Source organism: Watersipora subatra, chromosome 4 (genome assembly GCF_963576615.1).
Source record: "Watersipora subatra chromosome 4, tzWatSuba1.1, whole genome shotgun sequence".
NCBI lineage: Eukaryota > Metazoa > Bryozoa > Gymnolaemata > Cheilostomatida > Watersiporidae > Watersipora > Watersipora subatra.
Window position 1 is genome coordinate 20,581,157 of NC_088711.1, and position 20,721 is coordinate 20,601,877.

A 20,721-nucleotide genomic window follows, 5' to 3' on the forward strand; every position below is an offset into this window, starting at 1 on the left:
TTGCCTTTTTGGACATAACATGTTTCAGTAGTAGGTTTGAGTATCACATTGGCGTCAGGTGCCTAGCTTTAGTCGGGAACTAAGGAATGCGCTGATCTGCTGCACACGCTGATTCTAGCCATTACTGTGGCAACATGACTACTTCTATAAACTTTCTTGCTTGCTGCTTCTCGTACCTGCTTAGTTTTGTCGTCTCTCAATATGGCACTGAGTCTGTGGATGGAGCGCTCATTGAGAATCGTGAGTATACTGCTGTCTTACGACAATTGCATGTGGATATCTCACTAGAATCAAACATGTTGTGTGATGTATCTATTGGTTTGTCATTCCTTTTTTCATTTGATAACGCTAATCGCGGAAATCACTTCAAATCGGAATTCAAAGTAGCGGTATGCTCTCTTGTTTTACATTGATATTTACTCGCAAATGGTTTACGATTGTGCTTACGTCAGCAAAAACGTGATAAATTTTAGATGCAACAAGGAAGTCGTAGTAGTAGAAACAGTTTCTTTCTTTGTCTAGTTTACTACCTATATTTGCATTTTGAATCAGTCATTGAGCTTCGCTTTCTTTTTGCATATTATGTATAACATTTTATCGGCATTGATAACCATCAACAAACTAACGTTTTTCATTACACGCCAAAAGAACAAATGAAAATACAGAAATCAGGAATAATAAAGTGAGTTGAACAGACGTGTTTTGAAAGTTGGTAATCAAATAGTATTGCAGAGGAGTCAGGGAGAGTAATTGTGAACTAATTACCTGACGAGTTGGCCAGAAGTTGACAAGATTGAAATCTTGTCAACGATTTAAAATCCTCCTAAAACGATCTTTGTCAAAGATTTAAATCCAAATCTTTCCAAAACCTCCACTGTGTAAGACTTGTACTGGCTGCTTCGCTGTCATATCATTTATCCATGACAGGTGTTGCTACTATTCATGAAAATCATTAAATTTAATTTTGACACATAGCCTCAGGCTTTTACATGGTGTTTTATACGGGCAATCTTTAACCCTTTTATTATACTGCGGTTAATTCGTCAATTACTGGCTCTTCAGTACAATGAAAGATTTCCCACGAAAGATACAGTCTCAGTGTAACACTATACGTTCAATGGGAGAACAGTTAATATAATCAAGTTAAAACTATGTACTTCTATTCTTTGTTAACAACATCTTTGTTAACCAACGGTTAACAACTTTGTTAACTATTGTTAGTTTGGCATCCTAGTAGTATATAATATTTTTGAAGGCAGCTCTGTTGTAGTATCATTATTTGCCCTGTTATAGAATACAGATGTTATGTCAAGGCCGTCTTGTCATAGTCAGAGATTTTGTTCAACTATTGTTGAAGGGTGACTATGACAAGCATATTTGTCTGTCTTTAAAACTAAAAAGGGAAATAAGTGTTTGTGGTTTACTAAGATGAAACAGTTTCACAAACACATTCTCACTAAACTACATTATATTATTTATGTTTTTTTAGATTATGAGTTTTCATAATCTATATATTTAAATTGAAGTGCTTGTCGTATGTCCGGTTAATATTGATTGGTTAAAATACGCACACTTCAGTCCAGTGCACCATGAGAGATCATGATGTGTAATGATTATATATACAATTATTCTGAAGTTTTGGCACGGTGGTTGCATGGTTTAGTGGTAGTGCTCTTGACTTCACATCCATGCATCTCCGTGCATCCACATGTACAGGTTTGATTCCTGTGATGTGTAATCTTTTTTTCTTAATGCCCTTAGCTGGTTTTTGACAGACACGACTCTTATTATAGTAAAGATTAAAATATTAGCTCAAGTTACTAGCTTAAGTTACTAGCTTAAGTTACCCAAATTCATTGGGTAAAGAAACTTAGCCAATGAATACTTGAATTATGCTTTTGCCAGACACACGCATAAATAAACAAACACCTTCCTTTAAAAGTTAGAATGGTAAGTGTTGTATATGTTAACTGAAAATATATTTTCTATGCAAAAACTTTTACCTGTGCAATGCCAGACATTCATCTCATCATTTCATATGTTTTAATCCACTCTAAACCATTATGTATAAATATTAGATATTATCAGGTTGTTGTTTTATATTTATTCATTCTAATAAGAGAAAACCTGAGAGTTGATTAAATGAATTGATCGACTAGCCCACTTTAGCGATGCTGGTAGTGTGCCAGCGGCAATCTTTCATCTGTTATGAAAACATAAAAGAGTATATCTAATTTTTTTAATAAAAAACACTTGGCATTTATCACAGGTTCTTATTTAGCAATATCTGTTCTCATCGATATACATGTATCTCTATAATATCTCTTGAGCGGATCTCTCACACCATTCGAGAAGGACACGAGGAGTCCATTATTTATATATTGCAGAGATAGTCTGAGTATTTCTCAATAATTGCTTCAAGCTGATATGAAAGTTATTATTAATTACTGAACTGTGTTAATAAAAATAATGTGGAAACACTTTTGTTATAACATTTTATCAGTTAATGTAAGCGGTGGCTTTTTATGTCGGATGTACTTCATATGCCAAACAGAATTTTTTTTTCGAGTTGAGCTGAAAAAAAAACCAATATGGTAGCAACTCCATTAACCAGCTACATATAGTTGCTAGAGTTACTTGTGATATTAAGGGATTACCCAGGTGTTCAAGGAAGTCATCTGCCAAATTCTCCTGAAATTTCAACTCTTTCGGTGTACAAAAAAAATTTCAAGGTTAGCAAATTTCAGTGATCAACAAATTATATGAAAATTAACATATTTATTTGAATAATGTTTTAATTTTCATAAAGTTTGTTGATCACTGAAATTTATAACCTTTTAAAGTTTTTCATACCTAAAGGTTTGGAGTGGCAGAAAAATTGGGCAGACGACTCTCTTCAACACCTGGGTAACCCATCAATATCACTTGACTAACTTTACCAGCTAAAGTAGCTTGGGTACTAACTACTAACAATTTAGAATAGAGTTTGTGTAAGTTACCTAGTAGTTATTTTAGTTGAATAAAGAACAAGGCTACTACGTAACATCCACAATCTATTTTAAATTTGTAAATGCCAATTGTTGAGCAACTGTATGAGAAAAACCGCATGTCAAGTAAAGTGAATTCTGTGTAAAACTTTTTAATAAAGAATGCTACGAATAACTGTTTAAAGAGTTTTTTGTTTATTCTAAATATAGCTAAGATTTAAACAGGAGCTCAGTAACTATGATGAGAAAAGTTGAACATAAATTTAATTAAACCTACTATTTCAGGGTTGCTATAATGTAGCTACTCCAATTTCTGCCCTCAGTAGTAACAAGTACTAGTTATGCATTTAGATTGCTCTAACAATAAGGCTCTTTACTGACAGCATCTTTAGCTCTAGTGCTGTATGTGGGTTCGTACATGGCTCGTGTTGTTTAGTAATACTAAAGGCCTTGTCCTAACTTTACACTGTTCAATGCCTACATTCTACATACATGATCGACATTCTGTCTAGTGAATTGTCATTTGTAAGAATGCATTACTTGTATGTGATTGGATAATGTAGTTAGTGATGAGCCTGACATATGTGTTTTGAAAAGTTACCAAAAACTAAAAGCCAGCCAAAGTGATAAGTTTTTATGTCTGATATCTAAAATGTCATAAAAAATGATGTCGAGTGTGTGGCCTCATTGTTTAAAGGTTGATTTGCAACAAAATTCACATTACAGTTATTTGGTACCAAAAGATTCACCATTTCTTACTCTGCTGTGGTGCAAAATATGTGGAAATGTGGTTACATTTTAGGTTTTGAGCTCTTAAAAGCTCACAAACTAACAGTTCATCGCACCCCTCATGAAAACGCCGTAGATCGGAATACCTTTCCAAAACGGCTCAAATGGGATGTAGATGAACGAGGTGGCTTCTGTTTAGACTTTCATGCAACCTCATTCGTCGAAATATTTTCACAAATATACTTCATGCATTCAATAAAACCATGTCTATTGTCCCTACACGTCTATTTCATCATCATTTTATTGCTTTCCTGTTGAGCACCGTTATCTCAAAACCTACCATAAAGATTCAATTAATTTTTTAACCTTAGCTTGAACGATTGCATATCATCCTCTGATGAACATGACGAGCCTGTTGGTCACCTGTGCTAAACGAAAAATGCTGCAGAAATTATTCGCGCTGTATGGCAGAAAGTATGGGTCACATGATCCGATTATGACTAGACGATTAGACCAAACCAAAACAAAACTGTAAAGTAGCGAGCAACTATATTTGATACAGGCTTTTCTGTAAAACCCGCAGTGTTCGTCACAAACTAGTGCTACGAGACGTTTTATTTTGAGCCTTTTATTGGCCTTTCAATTCACGTGATAACATCACGTGTCAAAACAATAACCAAAATGTTTGAGAATGTCATCAAAATAATGAGATTCCACACTACGATGTTTTCCTGATGGCTGCAATGAACTGGCCGCTTTTGAGCTTTTAAGAGCTTGTAACCACATTTCCACATATTTTGCACCTACAACACAGCAGAGTAAGACATGGTGAATCTTTTGATACCAAATAACTGTAATGTGAATTTTGTTGCGAGTCAACCTTTAATATGTAAACAGAGCAGGTATATCCAAACCACATCATGCAAAGTAGCCGTTCTCAAATCTGTTGCATTCGTTAAAGCGATCATAATCATTTTAGAGAACATGCACTGTAGTTAGTTTAATTCACTTCACAGCTAACAAATCAATGATAACTCTTATATAAATTCTGTTCTTCTGCAAACTGACAGCAGGGCTGTCCTGCTGCTAGTCTCAAACTTTTGGGCGGTCCCTTTTGTTTTATGTCTATGTTTTTGTTATTTTCTGTGTTTCACCTATAATAAATTACACGCAATAAAACATCACGCGTGCACACACACATGTACATTACATGTAACCTACATAAACAAGTGTATTGTGTAGAACTATCTAAATACTAATACACTAAATTAATCAAATAAATAATCAGTAAAAAAATGTTTGTATTATTATTTTACTTTGGAGACACATGAGCAGAGGTGTTGGCTTGTCAATCATCGAGTTGAGAGGTAGAGTGATGATGGAATGGAAATCAACAGTTTAACTGGCTTTAATGTAGACTATATGAAGTTTGAATTGATTCAGCTTACATAGTTGATTATTTTTACATTTGTATATTTCATTTTTGAGTTTGACTAGCTTCTCCATATTTGCTTATAAAATAGGAGTGTTTTGAAAAACTTTTTATGTTTTATGTTAAAAATCTCCTTGGATATAGTGCAAAATAATTGCTCAAGTGTTACACTGTATGCTGGAAAATTAGTACATCGAGGTAGTTGGGGTAACTCTATAATATCTATAGCAAACATTTACAGCAGTAAACATAGGATTGCCAACACTCCCCAAAGTAGGGCACATCTCTCAGCTCTATGAACTCTCTCATCAGCAAGTATAGGAGGTAGAGTGTACAAAAAGAGGTCAATGTAAGGAGAGGAACCTTGAATCCTATGAGGGATAATCATGAAGCTTACCAAGCTGAACATAACACCTGTGTAATGCTAACATTTTATAGTTACTCATAGGAACTATAGCTAAGGTTCAAGCTCTGCACTCACTGTAAAGTTCACTGAATCCACTTTACACTTATAGCCTGGGTCAGTGCTTTCATTAAGGATGACCTTACACAACATTTTAGTAGATTTTATCAGAAATTATCGGTATTTTTTCTATCATTTATGATTTTTATGATGTTTGAAGTGATTTGACTGTCAGGATATTTCAAGATAAAAATCAGCAAATCAGGAAAATATGTACAAAACTATGTCACTAGTTGCTCTCATTGCTATAGTTCACCTTGGCCATTGCTTTCAAATTGCTGTGTTACCCGTCTCTATTATGTCAGTCCCTTTGCGAAACATTATTGAGAGACAGAAATCTTTACATTGTGTAAACCTATCAACATCTGCGCAGATTTGCTTTAAGATTGGCGTGTTGTCTACTGACCTATCAATGGAGGCTTAGAAATAAGCTTTCCAAAATTTTGACGGATGCACTCAAATAATATCATAGTTGCTGACTTTGACTGCATATGCATTTTAAGGTCTGAGAGGGAAAGAATTTTATCAGCTTTGTAATAAAATTTATTATTATTATTATTTTACTCTCCAAAATACATATTTAATTAATTTCAGTGGTTGTGTTCAGTCTTGACTGTAAATTACTCCCTTATCAATGCAAATGGTTAGAGAATGAGCAATAGCTTCTCCATGGAGCATCTCAAATTCTCCGAGAGTGTCTATGGTACTCTGTTCTTCTCTTCCTATCCGCTCTCAGCTCATCTGATATTAGCTGTCTAATGCACTATCTTGACATCAGACTGCTGGCTGCCAGATGCTGACTCAGCTTGTTGATTGTAAGATAACTGCTGCCAGTATGATAATAATAGTAGGATGGACCGTTTTTGGTAGGTGTGTATGCAATGCTTACTAAGGGGTCCTCTCTATAATTGAGTCGGGACCATGTCTGGATCATTTGAATTTAAAAAAAAAATTATATTACCTTTAATATCTTGCTTTTTTCACATTGGCAGCTGATGCAAGGTGGTTCCCATGAACTTATTAACAGAGGTTCTTATAAAGTTAATTTACAGCTTTCAAAATAATTTCCAACATATGACTTTAAGAGTTTTTCAAAACATCAAAGTACTAAAATCAAAACTGGCAAAAATTAACAATAAATCGTCAAAATAATGATGTATTCATAAATTGCGATAATTTAGTCCATATCTAGTTTAGATTAAAGTGCATTAAGTCGCCCCACTTATTTCTCTAGCTCCCTCTATCATCAAACCTAACCATTGCCGAGGCTATCCTTCTCTTTGAGTGTCTTCACTCCTGCCGAATGTGCCATATCTGGAACATATACTTTATAGAGTAACAATAAAGATCTCTTTTTTCGGATTATGAATAAAATAATTTAGTTTGTACATTTAATTTCGACTTTTACTATGGCTTTTACCATGGCTAAATATAAAGCTTTTGTTTTAAGGTATTTGTGATTACTTGAACTATTTATTGCTGATTGTTAGCTCCGCAACAAATTAAACAAAATACAATTTTAGTTTTTGAGCTTTTAAGAGCTTGTAATCACCTTTCCACATATTTGGCACCTACAACACAACAGTGTAAAACATGGTGAATCTTTTGATACCAAATAACTGTAATGTGAATTTTGTTGCAAGTCAACCTTTAAACAAAATACAATGCCAGAATAATTGATCAAATGGTTTTAACATACAAGGCAGATATTAGAGGAGATTAATTTTGGTATGTAAAGGTTGACTGCTTTATGCTGCACTATGAGAATATTAAAAATTGCAGCTCAATTTTTTTGAGTAAGCTGATAAAAAATATAACCATTTGTGTGACCACAGTGTTTAGTCTCGACAATTATCTACATCTAGTTCCCTGGCTGCACACTGCAGTCTAGTGTGCTGCAATAGATCCTCATTGATAATAGCTATATGGACTACTATTGAAGAAAAACAGGTGTCAATTGGTGTAGTTGTTAGAGTGTCGGCATATCATGCCAAAAATTGGATTATGAATTTTATATGACAAAATTGTTTTCCCATCTTCACACCATAGTTTTGGAGAAACAGACAGGGCTCTTATTAAACCCCAGACAAGTTCGAATCCCGTATGATACAATCTTTTTATCCAACCTCACACCGTAGTTTTAGACAGACAGGCAGGGCTCTTATTAAAGCAAAGACAAGTTCGAATCCCGTGTGATACAATCTTTTTCTCAACCTCACACCGTAGTTTTGGACAGACAGACAGACAGACAGAGCTCTTGTTATAGTATCAGATAAAAACCTAAAAGATCTTATTTTAACTATCTAAATACAAAATTATTCAGAACTTCAATACAGCAAAAACACAAGTTTAATTCTTATTTTTCTGACTAACAGGAGTGATTGTCTAATATATTAACTAATTATTCTGACGGCTATATGATTGTGGTAGAAGTCTCGCATGTTCAACACCACAAATTGGCCTGAAAGTTCCATAAATAAACCAAGTATACTATTGCACGCAATAGCTAGGCTTACAGCTGAATATCTATCTGTAAAAACATTCTTTCGTGAAACAATTTCTCTTCTTGGTTGAATGATGGGTGTAGATTGCGAATTTTAACACAGTTCAGATTACCAGCTGTATATTTGGTTAGTCATTTAGTAATTTACAGCAGTCTCGTATTTCCCAATGAATGATAGGGATGAAAGAGATACAAGAAATGGAGTGCTATGTAGGAAATCCGTAAGACTTTGATAAGGAAAGTGATAACGGGCCACTCCATTCGTAGTGTGGTTAGAGGAGTGATTGGGGTACGTGAGAGTCAAATCATGCACTTCTCAACATTATCGGAGCTTTTGCCTTAATTTGGGTATACGAGGGTACACAATAACCAAGTTGAGTATAGAGCTTCACGATTTTCAAACATCACCAGACGATACGAAATAGCAAGTTTGCAATATCTAATCGCTGTATACCAAGAATGGTCTATTTATAGACGAATCAAGATATATCATGGTGTTATTATGTAAAAAACTTGTAAATCGATTGAATGTACATGTATTGTAACACTATAAGCCCGTGTGTTTTAGTCCCAGTACCGCTCACTTTGAAAGTCGACAAGTGTGAGATAAATCAACATCATACAATTATATCATATTGTTTGTACGAATGGCAATATTCCTGGATTGAAAATAATTTTTATATGGTAGCGATTTTCAAATCGTCTACCTTCAAAATCACCACCTCACAATTAACTCGTCATATTGCGAAACTCTAGTTGAGTAGAGGCTGTTAACATAGATAGGCTTATGGGTAGCAGTGTATCAGTGAACCCATAGCTTAAGTTCTTGATAAATGTTTTTATTTTTTTGTTGCAATACCCAACCCGCACCTTACAACAAATGCATTTGGAGTATGCTGAAATGGTTTTTTGTGTCCATTTGTAGATAGTCAGTAGGGTAGCTACCATGTCACTCACATACAGCTGCGCGCAGTATATGGAGGACAACTCCAAGGTTATAGACACCTATTATAGGACTGAATAGTTGTTTGTCACCCAAGCCATTCCGCAGTAACTATAACTATGATAGATGATAGTTTGTCACTTATAACTCTTAGGTACATGTAGGTAATCCAACAGCACCCTTAGTTTACATTGATCATACAATAATATGCTTCCAACTCGAACCACTAAGATCCAAGTTTTGCAGAAAAGCGTATGCATGGTGGCGCAGCATTTAATACCATGGCCTGAGATCCTTATGAACATTCAGGATTGTAACATTTTTGAGCAATGATAATCAAACGCTTGCCTTGTTTTTAACCATAGGGGTTTTCAGTGAGTCATTTTCGGGGTTCGGTGGAGGACTCTTAAAGGCAACAGCAGAAGTGACACTGATTCACAAGGACATGTCATTATGAAAAGACATGCAATTTGTTGCAAGTTCATGCATTGTATTTGTTCTTTGAACATAGTGATGTTAATGCAGTACATATTGCACACCAGTAAAAGATATAGAGCTACCGTACTTACGTCTTGAATGTGAAAATAAATTTTCTTTATTTTATTTTCAATCAAAAAGAGTTTGATGAGAACGCATATGAAGCTGAAGGGGCTCAGTACATTGAATAAGGTTAAAAACTACTGCCTTAGGACCAGCAAGGCTAAAAAATATTTCATTTCATTGGATTCATTCACAGTTCATCAATAGAGTGATTGCCGTAATCGGTGATATGTTACTGAAGGCGTAGTAGCATATAGAAGACAACTCTAAGTTTATGGGTATACTGATTACCTCATTCAATGGTGTATACTTTTTTTATATTTGGTCATGGGTCTAAAGTTTAAACAGAGAGTCTGAAAGTGCCCTAAATTCACTCTCACACATGTGCAGACCTTCAAGGATATGGACTGCTCAGTCGTTGAGACAATAATTACACATTGTGTAAATCTTCTAAATGAATTGAAACTAACCAGCTGCTACTACTATAACTAAATTGACGCTTGACCCTAAACATCTTTAGCTACTATTCCTAGTAGCTGCCCAAACCTATGGATTGACCTCATGATTGAGTCAAGATACCAGTACCAGCAACAGAATTCAATTGCAAGAAATGTGCAATGCTAGTAACTATGGCTGTTATGTTTACGTGAAAGTTTTGTGCAAATATAGAGGAGTCATCAGATAAGTCTCTGATAACTTGTTGTATCTGTTAGTAAGGCCTGGTTATAAGTGCTTGAAGAACAAGCTAAATTTATCATCACATGTCATATAGATAAGCATGTTTAGACAAGAATGCTTTTACAGTCGAAATTGTTGGCTTGCCCTTAACTCTTACGTGAATTTCAACATTCAACACTTTTATTGTATATTAACCATTAATTTTATTTGTTGCAAGCGATTTCAAAAGTTTTTTCATATTTTATTAAAAATGAGAAAAATTTTCATCATGGCTGTTTTGAAATTTCCGGTAATATTCCATTACACTGCATACCGCCGACAACCAATGAAAAGCTATCAATAGATTATCATTTTGAACGAAGCCCAACATACGGGACACAGTACTACTGCAATTGTAAGAATGACGACGTAACAGATTTTATGTAGTGGTAGCTTTTTCATTATTGATTTATCAACACCAAATCTAGATTTTTCTCCCTTGACATGCTCTTAGTGCAATGGTGTAGCTTTTTATTGCTACTGGTGCCAATCTCATATATATAATTCAATATGAAAGCAATATGTTTTTTGTAATTTCAGTGCTTTTAAGAATGGGAGATTGTGCATGTGATGCTTTAATAATATTTCAGGGAGTTTGATAAAATTAAAAGTTAATTAGATTTAAGCTTTGTTGACTTTTGTAACATTGTAACAGGTCCACAATATTTGGTGTAGCGATAGACAGCAGCATATGCTAGAGTAGCATGCTTTAGCATTGTGTACACGAGAAGATGAGGTTCAACATCAAATTATCCAAAATATTATATAAGTACAGTCAATTTCTTCTGAAATCCCTTTGGATTCCGCTTCCTCGGACTTTCAGTTGTTCGAAAAACATCGAGGTCCCGACGATTGTCCAATGCGGCTATGTCTGCTTGACAAATGACAACTTTGACTGATAGGTTGCTCTCAGGACAGACGAGGTGAGTGACGCGTGGGCATGAGTTGTTACTCCTCCTTTAGGAGATTGTTTTAAGGATATTATAATACAGTGGAATCTCAGTTCTCGAACGCTTCAGTTTTCGACCAATTTGGTTTTCGACCAGAGATTTTGAGATTTGTTCGTTTCAGATCTCGAACATAAATTAGGCTCTCGACCAAACCGGAACATGCGCATTGGAATAGGAACAGCTCCGGAAACCGCATGAAAATCTTTGTAAACAAACGGAGAAGCAATTTACGCTTCATAAATTCTTTACAAAAAGAGAGAAACCATCTGGGATGACGTCTCCTCTCTCGAAGAGATTTTTTAGGGAAATAACTCATCCAGTTGAGTTACCCTAAATTGTTTTGGAGAAGGATTCTCCTTCAAAGATGTGAAGTAACCGCGCCATTGCTGTTAATACTTTCTTTTTCTTACGGATTTTGATGTAACTGATCTGTTGCATTTTTTTCTGTTTCATTATCAATTTCTGCAATTTTTAGTATTGTATCTTACCCTTTGATGTTTTAAGAGCAAAACATACAAAATGTTTACTTTTGTTTTCTTTTTCATCGTCATAAATGGAAAACCTTTTATTAAATTTAAACACGATCAATATCTACCCATCTTTATTTATAGTATGCAGTATACAGTAAAATGGTGTAAAATGTTGAAAAAATACTTTACCGAAGTTGTTGTCTCATCTTGGAATGGATTAAAATTTACATTAATTTATTCTAATGGGGAAAATTGTTTCGGATCTCGAACATCTCGGTTTTCGAACAACCTTCTGGAATGGATTATGTTCGAGAACACGGATTATGTTCGAGGTTCCGCTGTACATGCCGCTAGCCTTGCCTTTCCGCTGATTCCATTGATGCGGCTATTCCTTGCCCTTCGGTCGCCATACCAAGGAGAGTCATAAACACGTCGGCCGTCATTTTGATGGGAAAAGTTTAACGTGTAATACTTGACAAAGACATGACGCAGTCTTCTTCATGACAGATAGATGCCAAACAGCTTATGTAAGAAAGCTTTTGATTCACATGAATATAAGCAATCTCAAACACACCTGTCTCTACATGGCAAAGACATAGCGCTGCTATGAGATAACGTTTACGACCAGCATAAATATTTGTAGTCAGATGTTACATCTGTCTCTCGTAATATTTGACACTCTCGGTGCTCCTCTTATCGACCTTCACACTGACTTACTAATCATCTATGCGCGGCAGCGAAGGTCACTCTGACTGATGCCTTTTATGATGATATTGAATAATTACTTCAATAATGCATTCTCAGAGTAAAACACAAGCTAGCACTTGTTTTACTGTTGCGACAGATATATGATTGGGCATTGGAAAGCTTGGCAAATGGTTTTAATGAAGCTTCGAAGTTGGTTGCTAGCTATTCAGAGCTAAGGATAAGGAAATGACAATGTGTTGAATCAATGATGCCTTCTAAAGGACTTGTTACTGTGTTACTTATGCTGAGAATAGCATATGGCACTTATTTACAGCAAAAAGGTAACAGTCGACTTATTATATAAAATAATCATAATAATGTGATATAACTATAAAAGTATAGAAACTATTAGAAGCATAGTAAAACTACATTATTTATATATGTGCAACTTTTTAGTTGTTATAATTATAAATAATAATATTGTATATATTATATACAATATATTGTATTATATATAAATAATAAGTTGTTTATAATTATAAACAGAATGTTTTTCGTTACATGTCAAAAGGAAAAAAATGAAAAAATGGTATTCAGGAATTATTGCGTGAGTTGAACAAACGTGTTGTAAAAGTTGATAATCTAACAGTATTTACATGTATATAATTTATTTATTTTGTAGCTAAGTATTGTTTTGGGATATTTCATGTCTGTGAGAGTCATTTTGAAAAAATACATTCTGTGTGCGTTTTTGTTTATTATTTCAAAAGCAGACAATCTTGATTTTATGTTTTTAAGTATTTGCAACTGGAGCACTACTTAGTGAACAAATTGTTTGTTAATTACACAGTGGTCTTGTTTGCTCTAAAAATTCATGTGTAAACCTGTAGAAGCTGTAACGATACTCAGGTGATCTCCAAATACCTTTTACTGCTTGATTGAGTGAAGAAAACTTGGTTTTAGGAACTAAACACAGTGATTCTGTCTGTTTGTGTTTTCATGACTATCAAGGTCAATTGCGTTTCACTCTATGACCATCTTGTGACAGGCTGGAGGGTGCAGGTGCTTTTACACAGCCATTGTGAGCTCTTGAATGACTTCACTTCTCATTTCAGACTAGACAATACTTTCTTTTACGAATTCAAGACTTCGTACTATACTAAAAGTTTTAGATCGAAATGATTGAAATCCGAATGTTTTACAATAAATGGTTGGTTATAAACACATGCTTTGCTTATCATCCACTGTGATACAAGGGAATAAGGCTTATATACTGATTGCGGAGTTAGCTGGCTGTGTGAAATGATTGCAACTCTGATTCACTCCAGATACATGTCAAACTATTTAAGTTACTTTGTTATCTATCACTAAAAAGTTATGTTCACTTATAAAACACATACAGCTTTTCTCACGACTGTCTAGTAACTAATCACTACAACTGGCTTTTCAGAAACGATATTTTTGCTCACAACTAGAGGGTACATTTACATTATGTAGGTCAAGGTCGTATGTGTTTGGGCAATTTCTTGAATATCTCTGATGTCCGCTTTGCTTTCTACAAGCAAAGGCTGCCAGTGTTACATTGTTACATAAACAATAGCTCTGTGAACTTGGCTGGACATGTTTGAACTCAGCCGTAGGAGAGCCTCTACAACTGTGGACATGACTAGTTGCAGGGAGTGATTTAAGCTGGACGCCATGTTTGTCACCACCATTGACCTTTTCTGAGACTTAAACTTTAACCTGCTGTTAGTAGGTCTGGGGCTCTGAACCACTTGGCCAGGCCTAATATGGCATAGCAAAGAACTAACCGAGCAGAATAATTCAATATACTCTTAATTTATTATATCTTAATGTTATACTTGATTTTATTAAATCTTAATATTATACTTTGCATAATTTCTGTAATTATACTCTGTATAATATTCATCTATGCGAATATTATACAGATACAGAATATATTATAGATACAGCAGTTGTGTGTCGGTCTCTTTTTAACCAATCATTTGTGCACTGGTAGACCATGAGATGTGGTGGTAGAAATTGTATAGATAAAATATAGGCTACTGTTTAAACACAAATTTTAAATTGTCTTCAGCACGTATATACCACTATTAGTTAGGCAAGTATAATGTAACTTTCAGAAACATCATTTGATATCATCAATGTTGAAACCGGTTTAGTTTTCATATCCCAAGGTATGCCTACTGTTAAATCTGAGTAAATATTTGAATTGAAAGTCAAACATAATTAGTTATATTCATTGTTAGTTTATGTAGTAGCTTTTTCAAGGAGTGTATGAGTGGTCAACTCTTTTTTAAGGAGTGTATGAATGGTCAACTCGTTTCTAGGGGTATCCGAATAATTTTCAAATAGTTTTACTGTTATCTGAAAGAAATGTCGGAGGTCTTATCAGCACCTTTGTTTTCAATAAGTTGAATAAATTTAATTCTACTTCTAAAATATTGTCACCGATTTATTGCATCAACAGATATTCTCAGTGCACTCGTGTTACATTGGTAAAACAGGTTCAATATTTCCTCGATATAATATCTTCATTTTGCTCTGCTACGTTTACCTGCCATGCAAGTTGTATATTTGTAACCGTGGTAATCGTACACGGTGCCTTTTATATATTCGTATGCAAGTATTTAAGATAGCTTTATTTTGCTGTAGATATAAAATAGCTATCATCTATAAGGTTGCTTTGGTATTTATATAAATGTATAAGGTAGTCTAAAAATAATAAATGTTTGTAATAGTGACATTAGCGACTGTAGCGATAATAATACATGACTGCAACTTTATAATTGATCAGCATGTTGTTACATTTAAAATAAACAGCCCTTGAAAGCTTGAAATGTGAGAACGTGATGCGGTAGGCAGCTGCGTAAGCTTCTCTCTTCCTAAATCAATAGAATACTGAACATTTGATATTCTCCTTTGACTCATACAAACAACTTGTAAAGCAGCATCATGCTGTCACAATTGTAATCACTAAAAGTTGTTTTTTTGAGTAAAACCAAAAAATCCTTATAAGTTGGTTTATTCTTCAAAACTATCTGAAATGACTTTTTCTGCTTCTCAGCCATCATAAAATTTTGCTAAACTTTTAATAAAGCATTACAGGGTTTAAAATTAATTATCATTCAAACAGATTCAAGCTATCACTTTACGATAATGAACACTCAAAATCTGTTTCGGTGTGGCTGAAGTTACTACTCGGAATTGTGTGACCATAAAATGGAATTCCCAAAAATGAGTAGTCACCATGTGAAGAGTGTCTAAAGTGTAGATCACAGTATATGTATTGTATTATAACTGAACGGTGAAGTAAGACTATGAGTCAGTTATAGGAAAGGAAAAACAATATCATTGGTTAAAAATGAGGTGACCAGGTTTGAATCTAATAGTAACATTCAGCAGTCACCTTTGATCATCTGACCTATTACTGTATATTATTTGAACAGCGATTGTTCGTTCTTATTTAGACTATAACTATTACATGTATTTAACTGTTAAACTTTTAACAAAATATCATTTATTTAAAAACTGCAGTAAGCCTGAGATTTCTTTTGTTTTTAACCAAATAGCCCACTGGTGGCTGTTTAAAAGAATGGTTCTTAGTAATGACATAATTTTTAAAACCAAATATTTTTGGTGACCTTACGGAAGATGAGGCGCGTATGCGTGTGGAGTTTGAATGAAATTAGCCAAACAATGTGGAAACACAGCATTTACACGAACAAACAGACAGACACACAAACAGACAGACACACAAACAGACAGACAGACAGACACACAAACAGACAGACACACAAACAGACAGACACACAAACAGACAGACACACAAACAGACAGACACACAAACAGACAGACACACAAACAAACAGACACACAAACAGACAGACACACAAACAGACAGACACACAAACAGACAGACACACAAACAGACAGACACACAAACAGACAGACACACAAACAGACAGACACACAAACAGACAGACACACAAACAGACAGACACACAAACAGACAGACACACAAACAGACAGACACACAAGCAGACAGACACACAAACAGACAGACACACAAACAGACAGACACACAAACAGACAGACACACAAACAGACAGACACACAAACAGACAGACACACAATGACACGGACAAACAGACAGACACACAAACAGACAGACACACAAACAGACAGACACACAATAACAAAGTTGGATTTATTAACATAGATGTGTATTTAAAATTATTTTAGGATTGTTTTTGTGGTTCACGATTTCTGGCAGCAAAAGTCTCAGTATCCTGCTTGAGAAATTGTTGACTTGTAGCAATACCTCATCGCTTTGATCTTGAGTCTGCTTACTTGTCATCTTTTTATGAATGTGGGATGACTTGAGTAGACTAGTTGCTGATACTTTTATGATTCGCTAGTAACAGTATTTCACAAGACCTCATTGTTGTCATTGTATGAAAGGACTAGTATACTATTAATCATGCATGCAAATGTCAAGGAATTCCGAGTCGAGTACTTTATAAATTTAGATTGCAAATAGTACCACATTTCGCACTGTTTTATTTCAGGGTGTCTAGAATCTGGATACTGCTATGACATCTGGCAGTTCAGCACGCCAGTAACAAAGCAGCAGGCTCAGCAGAAGTGTATAGAGGAGAAACAGACGCTGGCCACCATTGGATCCAGGGATGACGAGATAGAGCTAGAGAGACTCCTAACAACTGATGCATGGATTGGTCTCAGCATGACCGCTAGGGACCAGTTTTATTGGCTCGGTGGTAGGTAGCAAGAGATCTTTGTGGTGAGGGTAAACAGGGTGCTTCAGGGCACAGACAGTAAATGTTTTAGCTTAGCGTAAGAGCGGGTTAATTTATCTGTCTCAGTGTGTGAGAGTGACAGTTGTATATCGTAAAAAGCGAAATTTTACTATAATAAAAGCTGTGTCTGTCCTCGCATTCATCTGTCAAAAGCTTACAGGTTAGAAAAATATATTGCTCTCAATAGGATTTGAACTCATGATCATCCGCTAGGTAGGACAATGCTTTACCACCTGCACCAATCGACTGCCTCAAATTGTTTTGGAATAGATTAGTTAATTATTCTTTGTGCTTTATTGGCATACTCGACTACCATGGTACTAGTAATAATAATGTATTTATATCTTAACTGAAACTATTTCATTTAAAATAATAATATTAAAATTCGGTCTATTCGTGGTCTACTTTCTGGGTATCAAAGATTATATATATTTGTATATACAGTCTTCGATACTCAAAAATATATATACTTGTATATATTTCAAAACTGCAAAACATATAGCCCATGAGATTTAATTTGTTATTATTTATTCTGCTAAAAATGAATAGACTGCTCCATAAAGGTTGTTGTTAAACCTTTTATTTGTGCTAGTACCCTGTGTCATGAGATATCATCAGGTGTAATACACAAAAAATAGGTAGCTGCACAACTATTCAGCAGCAGAAGGTGGTTGATTGGCTAAAGTTTTGAGGGTCTGCCTACGAAGCTGACTGTCATCAGTTCGAGTCCCGTTGAAAGCATTCTTTTTTTAAATGCTTACCCTGGCTTTGGGCAGACGAAGGGCAGGGCTCTCATTACAGTGAAGATTAACAGATATTTAAATAGGCTACAAGCAAAGTTTAATATAATGTTGAGAGTGTTAAGAATAATTTACTTTCAAATAATTATCACGATAAAATGCAATAATTGTTCCAATTTACTATTTTTATTTGATATTATGATAGAATGTTTTTTGATTAAGGAGTTTTGTTGCACAGCATGTGAAAATAATTTGATTTATAACTGATAGTTTGTAATAATTTAATAAATAAAGTATTTTAAAATTATTTTCATATCATTAGAAGATTTTCTTTTAAACTTGTTCAGTGTTTAAACTATACCGATGAGTGCAGTTATCACTTCAATATTTTGTTTCCAGTTTCACTTTTTGCTATTTTTAGCCATATTTCTGCACTAATTTAAAGAAACTATATAACATGCATGAGAGCTTATTTATAATTTTAACACAAGATAGTTTGTTACTTGATATAATATACATTCATAGGCTAGATGAGTCTTGCTCCTTGTCTTGATTTATAATATTATCTTCCAAACCTTCCAGTAGTGAAAGATATGAGTAAAACTATAGAACTAAATTGTTGCATTGTATTGTAGAGACCATGTGGTATGAAAACCCGATTCCAGGCGGTGATATTATTACAGCCGGCAACTTTGGTACGGGTTGTCTGTTGCTCAACAGAGATGAGCTACGCGATGGCTCCTGCAACTATGTTCTTCCATATATTTGTGAGTTTCATGATGAATCTACAGCAAATTTAGGTAAGAACACTCGCTGTGTGCTACAAGCTTTACCAAATATAAAATTTATTTCAGCGTTCAACCATCCCCGAGGTCAGCCTTTCATAGCCTTTCATAGTCATTTTTAAAAATGACTGTGAAAGGCTAAACAATTTTAAAGTTGAAATTAAAATAAAAATAGCAATTTTTTTAACGAAGACAGCTATTTTTGTGGATGGTTTAAACATAAATCTGCCACATGAGCTGTCTAAATTTCATTCCCTCAGCCTAGGTGAAAGTTGGGAAAGGGTCCTCAGCCGCAACAGACTTTGCACTTAATATGAAGCGCTTCCATCATTTCTAAAAGCTGGCCATCATTTGTATGACTGGGCTCTGGGAAAAGGTATAAACTCGGAAGAATAAACTGTGAAAACAGATAGTAGAAATCCTACTAATTCTAACTTTTATCCTCGTAACATAGTTGATATTCAAAGCTCTTTTAGGAGACTCTGAAGGTTGTTGAAGTTGTCTAATCATCATATATAGGTTTTAGTGTATTTGACTATCGTTTGTTGTAAATTTAACCCTTACTTGTTCCTGCAATGACTCATTGATCCTACATGCATTACTCTGCTCGGTGTCACTCACAGTGTGCACACTTGTAGCTGTTAGTCAAAAAGGTATATTCTATTCGAAACTCATTGCTGATGTTAGAAGCAGTGAGTGTTTGTTTAATTTATTTGTATTTGATGAAGATTGTATATATATATAGTTGTGTACATCTCATAAAACCTCTATTTGAACGCCGTGACACTGTATCAACCCTTCCTCTATAGTGGCATTTTATCAAAAGTGGCTTTCAAAAAGAAAGGTTCCACTGCATTTTTTGACTAACTCTTCAAAATTTTGGGAAAATAAATTTAATCCTTTTACAGGCGAAGCGAGCCTAGCTTTGCCTATATTTTGTGCTTTCTTTTGGGTAGAGCGACATTAATGCTGTTGTCCTCAGCGTTTTTGCTAAACCGTTTTTCATATGCGTCAAAGTTTCAGGCGGAGTTAAACAAAAAAATTGCTTGAAGAAAACAATCTTAGAGAGATATTGTTATTAATTATTTCGATGGTGGCACTTTTAAAGTTTTAAAAAAAAAACTGAAAAGCTTTGGAGTTAAAAAAATGACTTCTGCACACCATAACGATAGCTGGTATTATGTCATACGGTGTTCTTAAAGCGTATTCTCATTGTTCATCAAAATACTTTAAAGTCTTCAGGTCAGATTGTAAACCACCTTATGGACAAATCTAAAGATAATGGATCAGATTTAGACCTTAGTGACTTCGAATCAGATTGTAATTCTGATAATTGTGGTGATCGATCTTTTTAGGTACACCGTCACTAAAACCATGGCAACCACTACAGCAACAATGAGAAAAAGTTAATTGTTATTGATAAACATGACTGTATTATTATTGAAAATATTGTTATAATTATTATGACATTATTAGTCATTATTAGTAAGATTTTGTGGACACTTTTCTACTGAAAGCTTGCTATGATAGGTTTGTAAAGATAATAGAATGTCAAAGTGGTAGTATAATAGAAATACTGCTCAATTAAAGGTGATGTTCAAATAGAGGTTTTACAGTATATTAAAAGCGCTGTAACGTCTTGATTACTTGGTACTCTCTGTTGCAAGGGTTTTTGCTGTTTTAGGATGTGATGGCCCTGCCTCACAGTTAAATACTAGATGGGTGTGCATGAAGGGAGAGGAATTGTCTGGAGTGGAAGGCTTGAGGTGGGTGCAAGCAGCCCGAAATTGTATCAAATACAAGGGAAACTTACTGATACTCAGAGTAGGAGAGCTGGAAAAGGTCGGTATTTAGGCTAAAAGCCTAAAATTTGCTACAGAAAGTTTCTTTTCTTTGTGTTGTTTTAGTAGAGTTAACTAGTAAACGAAGTAGAC

General features: G+C 34.7%; 1 protein-coding gene across 6 annotated transcripts in view; it reads left to right on the forward strand.

The window, feature by feature from the left end:
- The window catches only part of LOC137395282 (uncharacterized), a 30,231-nt gene continuing 9,510 nt past the window's right edge, over nucleotides 1–20,721 (forward strand). For all 6 annotated transcript variants that reach the window (XM_068082156.1, XM_068082161.1, XM_068082158.1 and 3 more), the window contains exons 1-4: nucleotides 1–240; nucleotides 17,014–17,223; nucleotides 18,638–18,802; nucleotides 20,472–20,629. In XM_068082156.1, coding sequence (XP_067938257.1) covers nucleotides 135–240; nucleotides 17,014–17,223; nucleotides 18,638–18,802; nucleotides 20,472–20,629 — 639 coding nt within the window. In that variant the 5' untranslated portion in view covers nucleotides 1–134. The remainder of the gene's footprint in view (nucleotides 241–17,013; nucleotides 17,224–18,637; nucleotides 18,803–20,471; nucleotides 20,630–20,721) is intronic.